Below are 14743 nucleotides of genomic sequence, written 5' to 3'. Positions count from 1 at the left end.
CCTTGGCGGAAGCGTGATATCGGACTTGAGCCGAGGGCGTGAGTCTCTAGTACTGATTCAGGTTGAGGTACCAACTTGTAGCTATCGGTTAGACTCCGACCAGCCAGGTCCTCTCTGCCGTATTACACTTAGAGTAGAACTATTCTCAAAACCACTTGTCAAATGAAACGTCGGATAGTTGACCGCGAAATCCCGATAGTCCACAGATATTGCAGCCAGCTTTGCGGGGGTGGGGATATTGCGCCAGACCGCCCCCATGCTACATATCTATCACCCTTGATTTAGCCCGATGCACTAACACCCAGATCTGGGATGTGGAGGCGTGGAGAGGTGACAAGGTTTGAGGGTAGAGATAGCCAATTTGGTCAGCCTGCTGAGCTTTGCCAAATAAGCACAAGACGGTACGCGATGGTCGTGCGGAGAAGGAGAGTCCCTTTTCCCCGGATTCTGGGAATATTGCACATGGCATAAAAGGCTCCGTCTTCTCGGCCATTGTGCAGAATTCCAGATTTATTATAATCGTCCGTCGTGGGGACCTCCAATTCTTTCTATCATTGTCCCCTTTTCGTCTTCACATCTATTTACTCAATCTCTTTCTACAGATCATCAACATGTATGACCTTACAGAAAAGACCGGCCGTCTTTCCAACCCATCACTTAACGGCTCTGACGGCCGAGGAGACGTACGAGACATCGTCGTGCCGGCAGGGCACGACGTTGACGTCGTCACCGCCTTCGTCAACTCTCTGGACCCGCAGATCAAGAACCTGCCGATCTCTGTCCAGGAATCCCGGCGTGTCCTCTGGAAGATTGACCTCACCGTCCTGCCGCTCATGGCAGTGACGACCATCCTGGCGGCCGTCGACAAGAACATTATCGGCAACACGGCCATCCTGGGCATTTTGCAGGACACAAACATTTCCAAGAATCAGTTCTCGCTCGTCGGCAGTCTCTTCTTTATTGGCTATCTCGTGTTCGAGTGGCCCATGGCCATTCTCATCCAAAGATTCCCTGTCGGAAAGCTCCTTGCTGTAACGGTTCTTGGCTGGGGCATCCTTGCCATGTGCACCGCAGCGGTTCACAACATGGCTGGGTTGTCCGTTGTCCGATTCCTGAGTAATTTCCCCATTGCCCAATCCTTTTAAAACCTCAATACTAACTTGCATCAAGTGGGTGGTCTCGAAGCCATTGTATACCCTACCAACAGTATCCTTACTGTCATGTGGTGGACCAGATCCGAGCAGCCCGTGAGGACGGCTATCTGGTTCAACACAATTTCTACGGCCTTCACAGGTATTGTCAGCTACGCCATCGGTCTGACGAATACTGGCGTGGCCAGGTGGCGACTCCTTTTCCTGGTCATCGGTGGCTTCACCGTCATCTGGGCCTGCCTTCTTTGGGTCTTCCTTCCGGACTCCCCAGTCAGCAGCTCGCAACTCAGCGACCGTGAGAAATGGGTCGCTATCCAGAGGGTCAAGGATAACAACACAGGTGTTGAGGATGTCAAGTTCAAGTGGTACCAGGTCAGGGAGCTCTTGGTTGATCCCAAAACCTGGCTTCTGGTCATCTTTGCGGCCGCTCAGAATGTCCCCAACGGTGAGAATTCGGAATCAACTCTTTTTTTCTCTCAAGTTTCACTAATGATAGAAAAGGTGGTATATCCAGCTTCTCCGGCCTTATTGTGTCTGGCTTTGGATTCAACACCTTACAATCAATCCTCATTAACCTCCCAACTGGTGTTATCGGGACAACCTTCCAGATTCTGTTATCTATTCCATCTGCTAAGTTCAAGGGATATCGTTGCTTCATCATAGCCTGTGCTAACTTAGTTCCCCTGGTCTGTGCCGTACTCCTCTGGCAACTCCCTCGAGATAATCGGCATGGTTTGTTGGCATCCTATCTATGCTTCTGGACTTATTTCACGCCCTATGTCTTGTCGACCTCCCTACCCATGGCCAACACCTCTGGCCATACCAAGAAGGTCGCCATGAACGCACTGTGGTTTATTGCATACTCGCTCGGAAATATCCTAGGTATGTTGCTCGTGTCAAGGTTACTCTGCTGGCTAGAATTAAAGTCCTTACTCTTTAGGCCCTCAGGCTTTCAGAGCAAAAGACGCCCCGAATTACACTGCTGGATTCACTGGACTTCTCGTGTGTGTTGTCGTGGCGATCGCCGCTATCTCTATGTACGGCGTTCTTTGTCGTCAGGAGAATAGCAAGAGGGATCGAGAAACCAGACATACTGAGGTTGATCACCAAGTTGAAACCTCCGAGGCCTTCAATGATCTGACGGACAAAGAGAAGCCATCCTTCCGATATGTCTATTAGACATTTCTCGGGCCAGAACGTGTCCCTACAACTAAAGTATGGCGTAAAGGATTGTCGCCTTTTTGTTATCCTGTTGTCTTTTCTCTGAAACCTAACACCGTGGTAGCTTTTTAGGTGAAGGCTTGTATTGTAAAAAATGGTATCTTCCCTTGGTCAAGTGTGTTAGGAGCCTAAAGCTTAGTCTCAAGGCCAGCAATTAGTTATATAGATTATGTAACCCAATATTCGTGTTGCAAAAGTCGAGACTACAAGTAATTAAAGACGGCTTGCCTATTCTAACACTATCTTATAAGCCGTTGGTATACCGATTCCATCCATGCATACGGCATGCGAGTAACGCATGCGATGCAAGCATCAGCTATCAGGTCTATTAAATTAAAATAATCTTATAAATATAGTTTAGGTAGTATATTAACTGCCTATATAATTACCTAAGATAAGCCTTTTAGCCTATCTAGTAAAGTCTAATATGTAAGGAGAACTTTAAATATATTCTCTAAGGGATTAAAAGGCTACCTTTAGTCCCCTATTATGGCTCTAACTTAATATTAAAAATACTTTAAAACTACTCCTTAATATATAAGCTTTAATAAAAATTCTTATTAGTTAAGTCTATCAGGGACCTAATCTCCTAGCCTATATCAATAACTTCGTCATCAACACAGCTGCAATGTATACAGCTAAAAGAGCCGCCTATTTTGGCTCAGTCCATCGTCAACAAGGCGACAAGGGAGCATACGACATGCAATGCCATGTAATGAGCCTAGACGGTTTCCATCTCCCCTTCAAAAGGCATTGATAGGATGTCCTCTCTACAAGCCTCGATAGCTCCTGAGACCAGTTGACCTAGCACAACAGCCAACTTGACCGGAGACTCGTCAAATGCATGTGGCTCGCCCAGAATGTTCAGGGTTCCCACTATGGCACCAGTCGCATTGTTCCGAACAGGGGTGTTCAATACACTCTCACAGCCAATTGCAGACAGGAATTCCCACTCAGAAAAGGACTTCTTGATTTCTTCAATTGACTGGCCATAGAACTGCTTGCCATCTTGAAGAACCTGTTCCGACCACGCACTCTGTGTCACCTTTTTCCGCGCACCGAGAGGCTGGACGTCGTTGCGCGTGGTGTAAAGACGACACGTGGTACCAGTAGCCTCGTCGTAGACAGAGATGGTGAAGAGCTGGTTGGGAAAGATGGCACTGACGGCCGCATCGAGAGCGCGCCAGATGTCTGCTGCGGGGCTGTTGGAATTGGTCTCTTTGGCGACGTCAATGATGAGAGTCAGGTGGGACTCAGCCATTGTGGTGGCCATCTTGGGACGAGTCGAGCGGGGAGAGACAAGAGACTACTGTGGTGAAAACAAAGATGCCGTGAAAGCGTGTGGAATGTTCTTGGCCAGGCTAATTAATAGCTTTGAAAGAGGTAACAAAGTGCCAATCGAAAGAATGAATTTTGATATACTAAACCTAGAAACTACCAGCTTAGGTTTGCGTCACCGAAACTGAACCACAGCCGCCAAAATCGGTGGTTCGGTTCTGATCCGATAGGTCAACGCACGGGTGAATTCCGAGGTCTTGGAAACAAATCACAGGCTGCTGTCGGGTAAGCATGTGTAAAGGTTCCCGACTTGGAATCTGGAATATTGCCGATTGATAAAATAATAAAGTTGGGTAGGTTAAACTTCCACTGCGGAGTGCTAGTCTAAGTGACTCCATTGCAACATGATTGTCGGGAACTCAGTCTCGGCCTAAAACATGCAGCCGTGAGGAGCACTGAGGCAATAAATACAATGCAGAAACATCTGGTTGCCGCTATCGCATGGCCCCGAACTCTTTTCAATACTGAGGAATAACAAATAAAAGACCCTCTGTCATGTCAAGTTGCCCACTGAATGCATCAGGTTGCACACATGCCGACAATATTCAGCCAATCAGAGGAGCGTCATGCGCAGCACTCTCCGCCTTACGTCAACGCCTGAATGCCTACCTTCTCCAACTCCCGTGAACAAAAACGCCACGCAGCCTCCACTTCAAGCGCCGAATGATAAATTCCAATCCCAGGCATCGCCATCCCGTTGAGCTTATTTACTGCTACCTATACAAAGCGACGCGCTTAACCCGTACAGCGCTATAGGCCTGTTAGCCGCACCTCCGAGAGTCAAGATGGCGGTCTATCACAGCCCCGAGGGCAGAAAGTTCTTCGTCCCGCTCGAGAACAACCCCCAGGTCTTCACCAATCTGGCCCACGACCTAGGGATGGACCCCAAGCTGGCGTTTCATGATGTCTACTCCCTCGACGAGCCGGACCTCCTAGCCATGGTGCCGCGACCAGCACATGCCCTCATCTTCATCACGCCCTCTAATGCCTACCACGCCGTCGAGGCTGAAGATGTGGCCGCTGGCAAAAGAACGCCAGCTCCTCCTGACCGGAAGACCTACTCAATGGAGGGTTTTGACGACCTTTATCCAACAGACGGCGTGCCCCCGGTACTCTGGTTCCCCCAGACAATCGGCAACGCCTGCGGCATGGTCGCCCTTGTCCACGCCCTACTCAACGGCTCCTTGCGCGAGCGCCTCTTGCCCTCATCGTCTCTGGCAGGACTCCTCGACAAAGCTCTCGCGCTGCCCTTACCCACTCAGCGGGCGGATCTGTTGTATAACTCAGCCGTGCTGGAGGAAGCGCACAGCAAGGCGGCAGCCAGAGGCGATACAGTGGCGCCCAATGCCGAGGATCCTATCGGGTATCACTTCATGGCCTTTGTGAAAGGGATGGACGGGAATCTCTGGGGGTTGGATGGAAGCTTTGGCGGGATGATGTGCTACGGACCTGTGAGCGAGGGAGAGGATATGCTAAGTAGCAAAGTCTTGGACATTGGGGTGCGGCGTTTTATTAACGCAGGAGAGGGGAGCGCCGAGTTTAGTATTATTGCACTATCTGAGAGGGAAGATTAAGCTTGCCGTTGGTAAATCGATGATGCTTATCCTACTGCCGAACTGCTACTACTCTTGTTTCCTGGGCCTACTGATATGATAAAATAATCAGAATCTCTTTGCGGATACTCGAACTAGCAGATATCTCTTTACTCTTCATTGTGATTACATGCCGTCTTTGATGGACGTTCTTTCGTCCTTTGCTCATGCAATCTCTGCCTCGATCAGCATCTCATACTGCTGGGGATCAGGCCAAAACTTAACAATCTTGAGCCCAGCCCCCGTCAACAATTCCTCCCATTGACTCTTTGTTCGCTCTGAAGCTGAAAGAAGGGACATCATCTGAACATCCATGGTAGTCTGACTGATACTAGCTCCAGTTGGTGGTAGCACGATATCGTAGACGAAGAGCTTAGAGTAGCCCTTTGTCATAGCATCTTTGGTGTTCTGTAGAAGTTGGGTTGCTTGGGCATCGGGCCAGTCATGGAGAACAGCGTGCATAAAGTATGCCCGACATCCTAGACTTGGGTTAGTACTTTGAGCTCCTATCTAGTTACAATGGTGAGACTTACCCTTCACAGGCTGAGGTTTAAAGAAATCATGAGCCATAGCTGTGACCTTCTCATCAACATCCGCCCGCTCAATAATCTCCGGCAAATCCTGCAACACCAAAACGCCCTTTGGCAAATCCGGCCTGGCCTTGAGAACATGCGAGATGTCAATACCAGTATTGCCGCCAACATCAACGACAAGCGGTTTGCTAAGATCAGCACCCTCGATCAACTTGCTAGGATCGTAAATCTTAGTCCAGGGCGTCTTCCAAGATGTCCACGCCTCCATGTGTCCCGTGAAGGCTTCATAGTACTCTGGACTCATCTGGAGACGACCGAAGAAGTTGAGGCCGTCGGGATCGCTCCCTGCGTAGTTGTTGTCTTCTGCTGCTGTGGGGACTTTGTAGCCTATTTTGGCGAGGTATTTGGGGAGATTTTGGCCAGCTGAGATGTACTGGTAGGTTCTGGGTTTCCTTAGTTGACGTGTTGGTTTTGTGGTTGGGAGACTTACGCTGCTTCGAGGGAGGCTCGGACCTTGGTACTTTCATCACCAATGGCGTACGAGAAGGGCGTAGGCTTGAAGGTATCTACCCCTGTCTCCTCAACTACATAAAACGCAGCCAAAAGGCGGAACAGACGTCCTACAAACGTAAGCTTCGATCAACATCACAGCAATATGAGGACTCACGTAACAAGTTTGGTTCAACATCCCTCCCAGTCAACTTGACCAACTCATCGATTGTCTTCTTTCCCCCACCCTCCTTGGTCCAAGCCTTCCAGATTCCCAAATCAATCGCAGTCTGCAGCGCTGCAAAAACAGCAGGATGCTCGAAACAAAAACCCCATGCTCGTTCATATGGAGTTTCGACTCTAGCTAGCAAACGACGTGCAGCTGCACGGACACGAAGACGCTCGACTTCATCGCCGCCGAATTGACTGGGGCTAACACCGTCGAGGGTGGCGATGAGGTCGTTTGCTGAAGTGCCTACTGAGCCCATTGTGAGAAGTTAAGTACAAGAATGCGAGTGTGCTTTGGAGTGGAGCCGAAAAAGAAAAGTTAATTGCGGATTGTGATAGAAAATGAGATAGCTCGCTTGTATAAATAAGTCCATGATCCAGACTGAGATGTCTTCACTTAGACTAGCAATTCAGTTGATGTGGGAGAACCCTGCTGCCCCTTACCGGGATGAGAAGCTGGTGCGGGGGGGTGTCCCTTTGAACGCTATCTCGTGATGACTTTATCCAATATTGGATTTGTTACAAGTTAACTTGCAACAAATAGCAAAGCTGTTGGTACAATAGGTACCTGACATCCTTAGTTTAATTAGTACTGAAGGGGTACCCCTCCACCCTCAAGGGATAAGGAAAGTTTCTATGAAACCAATCCTTCGGATATCGGCTGTGAACTGGTCTAAGAGAAATTCAGTATTAACCTTAATCGTTGTTATTATAGTATTCATGATAGTGTCGTAGCACATATCACGCACCAGTAATATCCGTGCTGCCACTTAGCAAACATGAGCATGAACTGCTGCTCATAATGAAATGTCAACTGATTGAGAACGGATCGTTGCCCCATCCTCTGTTGGCTCTCTTTGCAACAGGGTCGCTTAGCTAGTTCATGCCAGGATCCGAATCCCACGGGGAACGTGGGATACTTCGGATAATTCTTCGCGTTATAGCTCCACCCGAATTCTTGAGGCTCAAGTGACTCTCTGGGTATCCCAGAATACAGTTGTTGCTGCGACATAAATGATTCAGCATGGTGGATGATCCGAATCAAAGGGTATCCAAGATCTGGTGGCCTCATACTTACTTGCGATATCGACGCTGAGAAGCCGTTGGCCAATGCATTGGAATCGTTGACCTAACGGCGGTTGACCCGTAACGGCCCGGACGAAATGACGCGGTTCATAAATGCAACGTTGAGCCGCGATCATCATATCCGTCGTTCTATAGTGGGTCTACCAGAGCCTCGCCTGAATCCTACAACTAGTCTCGAAAGAACCTGTGGTAATCTTTTACGTTGAGTCCTTGCATCAGAGCCGCGTATCAAGGTTTTGGGATGCGAGCTTGCTTTAGTTTCTGAGACATCGGTCGGCGATGTTACTCTGACGGTTTCGCTGTTGTTGGTGGAGTTGTCACTGTCAGATATCGTATGCAGTTGGTTGACAATGGGGCGAGTCATAATTGTGGAGGAACATCGTACCCGGTCGGAGGAGAAAAAGCAACGAGAGCGATTGTTTGATGAGGGAGTGGAGACAGTTCATTGTCTCGGCAAATCCTATGGATGGCGGCAACTAGGGAGAATTAATGGACTGTAGGGTTCATCGCAAGACATCTTTTCATCTCTTAAATTAAAAATAGTAAAGTGTGTTCCTGCAGTTGCCCAAGTATTCGGGTTCTGCGAGAATCTAGGCTCTCGCTTTGAAAGGCACCTCGAGGTCTATCATATATGATATCTCATGAGAAAAGAGATATCAAGCCCGCATCAACCAACAGTCACGCCATATTTGTCCTCGCCTCCAGTTTATAACCAACAGAACTCGCTACCGTTACATAACCACTTATTATTGGTCCATCTCCAAATTTGTCTCTCGCGTGCCAGAGACACCCTGTCGCCAACAAGGGTTTCCCCGTAGATCTTTTCAGGACAGAGGATAGTTGGCAATCCTCCTTAACTATGCATTGAAACGCACTAGGGAGTGATCCTTCGCTCCTTGCTTTCCCCCCGGTGATATTCGGCTGTTGGAAACGTGTGATCAGGGGCGATGGTGAGTCTCACTTGAAGCCGATAAGGCCATGAGTTCCACAAGACCAGGCGAGCCACTTCAGCTTTTGTTCTTCTTCTTTGTTATCAGCGAAATCATGGAGAGTTACTACGGAGGCTTGGGACCTATGCTGAATGCAGTGCTATGGGTTCAAGTCTTCATCTTTGCAATCTTCGTTGGATTGAGGCTATACACCCGGTCTCAAATCCTGCACTCTGTCGGAGCAGATGACTATCTCGTTATCATCGCATTAGTATGATCTTCACACGACTCCATCGATATATACTAACAGTCTCCAGGTCTTCCAGATCATCTACTCCGCCTTCGTAACAGCTGGTACAAAATACGGTCTCGGCCGAAAGTTCGCAGATATTGGCAACCCAGATGCATACTTCCGAGCCGTCGAGCTAGAGATATACAGCCAAGTAGCCGGGCTCACGGTAATCGGCCTAGGAAAATGCGCCGTCGGTATCTTCTTACTGCGCATCGTACGGAACAAGTTCCAGAAGGCGTTTATCTGGGCATTTCTCGCGGGAACAGTGTTTATCACGCTGTTTTCTAGTATCGTTGTTGTTGTTCAATGTGATCCTGTGCAGAGGACTTGGGATCGACGGGTACCGGGGACGTGTTGGATTGACTTTTCCAAGGTCGGCTTGACTGTTGGGTGTGAGTATCTCTGGTGGTTCGGTGAGCTGGACTGTTGCTAATTTGTGTAGCTTGGTTTGTCGTTGCGGACTTTTGTTTCGCGATTCTTCCGTGGTTTGTCATATGGGAGCTCAACATGAAGCGCAAAGAGAAGATCACTGTCGCATGCGGCCTAAGTCTCGGTATTTTGTAAGTTATCATTCTGACCGATACTGGATCATCTTGACTGACGATATTAGTGCTGGTATCTGCGGTATTGTTCGTACGGTCGCTCTCAACGGATTGAATGCCAGTGAATACATCTGTATGTCCCTTCATCCCTCACCAATTATTCATCTACTCACCTTTACAGACGACACAGTCGACATGCTCATCTGGTCCGCGACCGAAAGCACCGTAACAATAATGTGCTCCTCTATCCCCGTCCTCCGCCCTCTCTACGTGCGCTTCCGATACGGCAGCCAAGGCGACAGCTCTGGCGCAGCGAGTTCCTACAAACTCCCCATGTACGGCAATCACAGCGGTCGGAAATATGGCAACGGATCAATGCCCGGCACAGAAACTATCGGCGGCAGCGGACCATCAAACAGAACAGTCATTGCCTACAATGCCAACGCCAGCGACGAGAGTATACTACGCGATACAAAGACTCAGAATGATATTAGTGGGGTTAGGAGAACAGATGAAGTGTTGATAAGTTATGGGAAACAAGACTCTAGAGAGAGGATTAGTGAGTGGAAGTAATAACCACTTGGAGAAGAGCGCTAGGGTGAAGGAATTAGATACGGAGTTGATTAGTGTCGAGTATAAAGGTTCTGCGAGCACTAAGGCCCATGTTGGGTATTGATCACGTTACTCTCAGTTCCTCTTGGGTCCCTCAATCCTATCTGTACCCATAAACTGGTGCAACACCTCCGGCAGCCTCACAATCCCCTCCTCCCCATCCCACCCAATCTCCAACAACGCCGCCAAAACCCTGGGCACCGCCAGCACCGTCCCATTTACCGTCCACGGGAACCCTAGCGTCCCATCCCCGGCGTCCCTCATCCTCGTAGCCAACCGTCGACTCTGGTAATCCGTGCAGAAACTCACAGAGGCGATCTCCCCCCAGGCAGCTTCTTGGATGTCGTCCGGTGTCTTACCCACGGCGCGGGAGGGGAAGAAGGCTTCAATGGCGATTTTACGGGTTTCTCTAGCGCCAAGGTTGTGGACTGGCATATCGAGGACACGGCATGTAAGGCCGAGGGCGCCGAGGATATCGGTTTGGATGTCGATTATTTCGTCCAACATGTATTCCATCTCTTCCTTGTCTGGCTCCGTCCAGGCCAATAACTCCACCGTGGTGAACTCATGCACTTCGTACAGTCCCTTCGTATCCGCTGCTCTCGCCCCAGCGTCAGGCCTATAACATCTTGAAGCAGCGACCCTTTTGAGCGGCAACTCCGCCTCCGAGATTATTGCGTTTGCCTTCATACCAGCCAGTGCAATATCGCCTGTCCTCGTCAGACTCATCTCAGGCACACCCCTTGTCTTATCCTTCTCATCCTGCGCAATGTTGTAAACCTGCTGCTCACCGCTACTATCACGAGGTTGAAACCCGCAAGCGGCGGAGATGTGAGAGTAGACTAGGGATGGGGGCGAGACGGGAGTCCAACCGTTGCGAGTTGTCATGTCGAGAGCGTAGGAGACGAGGGCCTTTTCGAGTAGGGCGCCGGCGCCGACGAGGTAGTACCACCCCCGGCCGGAGGCGGTGTCAGCGGAAGCAAAGTCGAGGATCCCAAGCCGCATTCCGACGTCAACATGAGAAATTGGCTTCCCTTTGCTGTCCTTGATCTGAATAGTCTTTTCATCAGCGTTGACGTAGCAAAGAACCTCAAACTCGGCCCCTCTCGGCATCTCCTTACTTGTGATATTCGGCAACGCCAGCGCCAGCTCCTCTATCTTGCTCATAACATGCCCCTCCTCCTTCTCAACTTCAAGAAGCTTTGTCTTGATCTCCCTCGCTTCCTTCAGCGCCCCCTCAACGTTCTTCCCCTCTACTTTTAGCACTAGAAGCTGCACCTGTAAAGCATTCGCGCGTTCAAGTAAAGATTTCGCATCCTCCTGCAAAGCCTGGTGATAGTCCATGAGCTCGATGATGCGGGATGGGTTAGAGGCGAGGTTCGGGTAGTTTCGTGAGAGGCATGTTTGCGCATAGAGATCTGCGTTATTCCGAATATGGCATATATCGAGGGTAGGCATTGTGGCGATTGAGGGGCGGTAGGTGGAGGAGTAGGATCTAGTGGTTGGGATGCGAGGTATACGCTTGCATCGCAGGCATTTTATTATTATGCGATTCATTTTAGGTCGTTGCGGTAGAAACTTGGTAGTCAGTGAGGTTAAGAGTATTATGAGATTTCAAGGTTATATACATGTTACCTTAGCGCCCTATAAGGACATGGCACCTTTTGCTTGAAGGTTTAGAGGCAAGTTATCGCTACGCAGCAGTGCACGAATGACCTGCAAGCGGGGTAAATATAGTGTTAAACAAGTGCTGGGGTATTATGTGTAAGTAGGGATGCTTAAGATTACACGCCAAGATGGCAAACTCTTGAAGGGGCAGATTATAACGGAAAATAATGTGAAAAAAAAACGGCAAGGGTTCAATACCCGGCACAGCAACGAACAGATGTAGCAGACTATTAAACAGAACAGTCATTGCGTATAATGCAAATGCCAACTCAGAATGATATCAGTGGTATCAGAACAGATGAGGTATTGATAAGTTATGGGGCTAGAAAGAGGATTAGTGAGTGGAAGTAATAACCACTTGGAGAAAGGTCCAAACTTTATTTCTGTACGATAAGAAGTGCCAAAGAATTGATAAGGCGTAGATCAGCAGGGCCTGGGCCTCAAATCAGCTGTCATCAGTTTTGGTCTAGCGGAATATCTTGATAAGCGAACCCCGAATAGAAATAATTACAGGCAGCCCCGCCCTTATTTTATGCCTTAGTGACCTTGACACTACAACATCCCGTATTTCATGAGGTCTCAATCAACAACACGCGACACATAAGTAATGACTCATGGACACTGGTCGCAAGAGGATAGGCTCAATCGCAGAGTCGGCGACGTCCTCTAATCAGCGGAGCAAACGCGCCAAGTACGCGCCTGTAGCCTGGTACGCGACCATCCCTGATCATCTGAGATATACTAACTGACTTTGTTAGCAATGAGTGCAAGAAGAAGAAGCTCAAGTGTGTGAGAGAAGAGGGCGATGAGGTTTGTAAGAGATGCGATGTTAATAAAGTTGAATGCATCTTTGCCCCTACCGCCCAAACAGCGAAGGAAGATGCTGAGCCATCGCGAAGACGCTCAACTCAAGAACCTCAGTGAGCATCTCACCCATCTCACAAACCACCACTGACAAATATCAAAGAACAGACGTCACATCTCTGAGCCAACAAGTAATCGCACTCCAAAACCAAGTCAACGCCCTTACATCAGCCCTCCAAGACGTATCCCAACGCCTCCCCCAAATGACACTCTCCTCCACAAAGTCCACTCCCCAAGGCCATCCCTCCACCTACCGCAAAGACATCCGCAACGTACGCACCGAGCCGCGCGAGCCTCAATTCGTCGGTCCAACGCGCTCAGCGTATAGTTTCCAGATCGCAGAAAACTCCCTCACTGGCATGGGAATAGAGCCAAACGCTACTGGTACAAGCACGCCGGTTGAATCGCCGAGTGAGACTGAACCGGTTGTCGAGAGTGAGCATCTTTCGCCGGGGATAGAGGATGTTGAGATTCTGCCGAGTTTGGGGATCGCGGAGGTTCAGAGGCTGTTGGATGTTTATAGTGAGGAGATTCAGAGTGTGTATCCGTTCATTGATGTTGATGAGTTATCGGGAAAGGCGGTCTCGGTATTTCAGACGCCCATGGAGAATACGCTTAAGGATGTGCAGGCTATCAAGCTGGCGGTTGCTACGTCTGTTGCTATCGAGGCGCAGGGGTTGAATAATATCAGCAAGAGGTTGATTGATGATGTTGAGCCTGTTATTTGCAGGGTATCAGGCGAGGCGTTTATTGACCTTCAAGAGCTTCAACTCATGATCATGCTGGTAAGTCCGTTCTTCACTCTCCTTGCAATTATTGACGACGTTTAGAGCATCTACTGGTTTCACTGTGGGGAAGACCTCCTCGCCTGGAGAGCCATCGGCAACGCCGGTCGCGAAGCCCTGGAAATCGGCCTCCACCGCCGAACTTCCCTTTTTGAGAACTTCAAAAACCCTTCAGAACGAGATTTAGCAATTCGTTGTTTCTGGTGTGTATACATCCTAGACCGAAGGTGGAGTTATGGCACTAGTCTATCATTCGGCATTTCGGATCGGGACATCGATCCCCAATGTCCAGAGCCAGTGAGTTCCCCTCATATACTAAGGACAAGCGTATACTGACGATTGAAAGAGTGACCAGCATCCATATCTTCGGTGCATGGTCTCCTACGCCAAGTTATGCTCCAAGGTCTGGGAGGATCTACCACTTGATTCTTCACCGTTCATGGTTCCAAAAGATAAAGTCGACTTTTTTGACTTTCTGACGCAGAAATGGATTCACTCTATTCCCGATGATTTACAGCTCGTGTATCCTCGACTCTCACAAGCTCCGCGTCATCAACCTCGAGTTCTACAGCGCTTACGAACACTCCTCTACCTACGAGGGAATTACATCCGAAACTTGGTCCTGCGACATCATGTCATGAGCGCTGAGAATCTACGCTCTGACATGCAAGGCGCTCAACTCGTCGTCAGCCTTGCACAGGATACAATCCAAGTTCTCGTAAACCTGAACGAAACAAGTGACATCTATGCTCGGCAGAAAGCAACTTTTAATTATTTCCTCACCGGCGCTTTAGCAACAATCCTTCTAGCAGTATGTCACGGCCCAGACGTCTTCGCCGATCGGTGCCGACAAAGCTTCCAAGACGCCGTCCGTCTTTTGAAGAACATCTCTCAGCACGGACAACTCGGTCGACGACTCTGGCGCTCACTAAAGGGGACGATTCATCGCGCTTTATCGCTAGAGTCACCCATCACACCCACCGGAAACACGGCACTCGCAGAGATTCTGCAACAAGAAACGCCGGAGGTACGGCAGCAGCAGACTCTTGTTCCTACGAACTGGCCGAGAAATGGTGTGGGGAATAATTTTATGGATGAGAATATGGCGGATATGTTTGGGTTGGAGACGGATCTACTGAATTTGTTTAGTGCGTTTGAGCAGGACAATATGTTGAGGCCGGTGAGTCAGGTCAGTGGGCTCGATCAGGGAGCTGCTGCGTTGCCGGATCAGAATGCCGGTGTTGTGCAGAGTGATGACTTGAGTCGGTTCAATGGGGGTTTCTAGAGGTCACGGTTTGATGTAACTTGTCGGGGACCAGACTGTAACAATATGATCAAGCATGAGTGTATCAAAGAGCGTGTCCATTGCATAAGTATCTCGTACATATTTAGTCATGCCCCAAGTCCTGTCTA

At 49.3% G+C, this 14743-nt stretch overlaps 7 protein-coding genes across 7 annotated transcripts; 4 read left to right on the top strand and 3 right to left on the bottom strand.

Annotated features, from left to right (window-relative positions):
* Window positions 1–611: 611 nt before the first annotated feature.
* Window positions 612–2330, top strand: FOIG_16074 (uncharacterized protein; the record flags this gene model as incomplete). The annotated part of the gene is made up of 4 exons (XM_031217495.1): window positions 612–1116; window positions 1171–1596; window positions 1653–2033; window positions 2092–2330. 4 exons carry the CDS (start codon window positions 612–614, stop codon window positions 2328–2330), a joined length of 1551 nt encoding a protein of 516 aa, XP_031052787.1.
* Window positions 2331–3093: 763 nt separating this feature from the next.
* On the bottom strand, window positions 3094–3645 carry FOIG_16073 (uncharacterized protein; the record flags this gene model as incomplete). The annotated part of the gene is made up of 1 exon (XM_031217494.1): window positions 3094–3645. One exon carries the CDS (start codon window positions 3643–3645, stop codon window positions 3094–3096), a length of 552 nt encoding a protein of 183 aa, XP_031052786.1.
* Window positions 3646–4285: 640 nt separating this feature from the next.
* FOIG_16072 (uncharacterized protein) lies at window positions 4286–5782 on the top strand. The gene has a single exon (XM_031217493.1). It carries the CDS (start codon window positions 4496–4498, stop codon window positions 5282–5284), a length of 789 nt encoding a protein of 262 aa, XP_031052785.1. The 5' UTR covers window positions 4286–4495; the 3' UTR covers window positions 5285–5782.
* Window positions 5236–6812, bottom strand: FOIG_16071 (uncharacterized protein; the record flags this gene model as incomplete). Its single annotated transcript, XM_031217492.1, has 4 exons — window positions 5236–5781; window positions 5836–6278; window positions 6326–6455; window positions 6503–6812. 4 exons carry the CDS (start codon window positions 6810–6812, stop codon window positions 5468–5470), a joined length of 1197 nt encoding a protein of 398 aa, XP_031052784.1. The 3' UTR covers window positions 5236–5467.
* Window positions 6813–8682: 1870 nt separating this feature from the next.
* Window positions 8683–9974, top strand: FOIG_16070 (uncharacterized protein; the record flags this gene model as incomplete). Its single annotated transcript, XM_031217491.1, has 5 exons — window positions 8683–8838; window positions 8885–9251; window positions 9302–9419; window positions 9470–9534; window positions 9583–9974. 5 exons carry the CDS (start codon window positions 8683–8685, stop codon window positions 9972–9974), a joined length of 1098 nt encoding a protein of 365 aa, XP_031052783.1.
* Window positions 9975–10113: 139 nt separating this feature from the next.
* On the bottom strand, window positions 10114–11471 carry FOIG_16069 (seryl-tRNA synthetase; the record flags this gene model as incomplete). The annotated part of the gene is made up of 2 exons (XM_031217490.1): window positions 10114–10298; window positions 10373–11471. 2 exons carry the CDS (start codon window positions 11469–11471, stop codon window positions 10114–10116), a joined length of 1284 nt encoding a protein of 427 aa, XP_031052782.1.
* Window positions 11472–12295: 824 nt separating this feature from the next.
* On the top strand, window positions 12296–14734 carry FOIG_16068 (uncharacterized protein; the record flags this gene model as incomplete). The annotated part of the gene is made up of 5 exons (XM_031217489.1): window positions 12296–12390; window positions 12440–12601; window positions 12649–13330; window positions 13376–13627; window positions 13677–14734. The coding sequence occupies 5 exons, from the start codon at window positions 12296–12298 to the stop codon at window positions 14613–14615; spliced, it is 2130 nt and encodes a 709-aa protein (XP_031052781.1). The 3' UTR covers window positions 14616–14734.
* Window positions 14735–14743: the final 9 nt, after the last annotated feature.

Source organism: Fusarium odoratissimum, assembly GCF_000260195.1.
Source record: "Fusarium odoratissimum NRRL 54006 unplaced genomic scaffold supercont1.65, whole genome shotgun sequence".
NCBI lineage: Eukaryota > Fungi > Ascomycota > Sordariomycetes > Hypocreales > Nectriaceae > Fusarium > Fusarium odoratissimum.
This window is presented reverse-complemented; position numbering and strand designations above follow the sequence as displayed.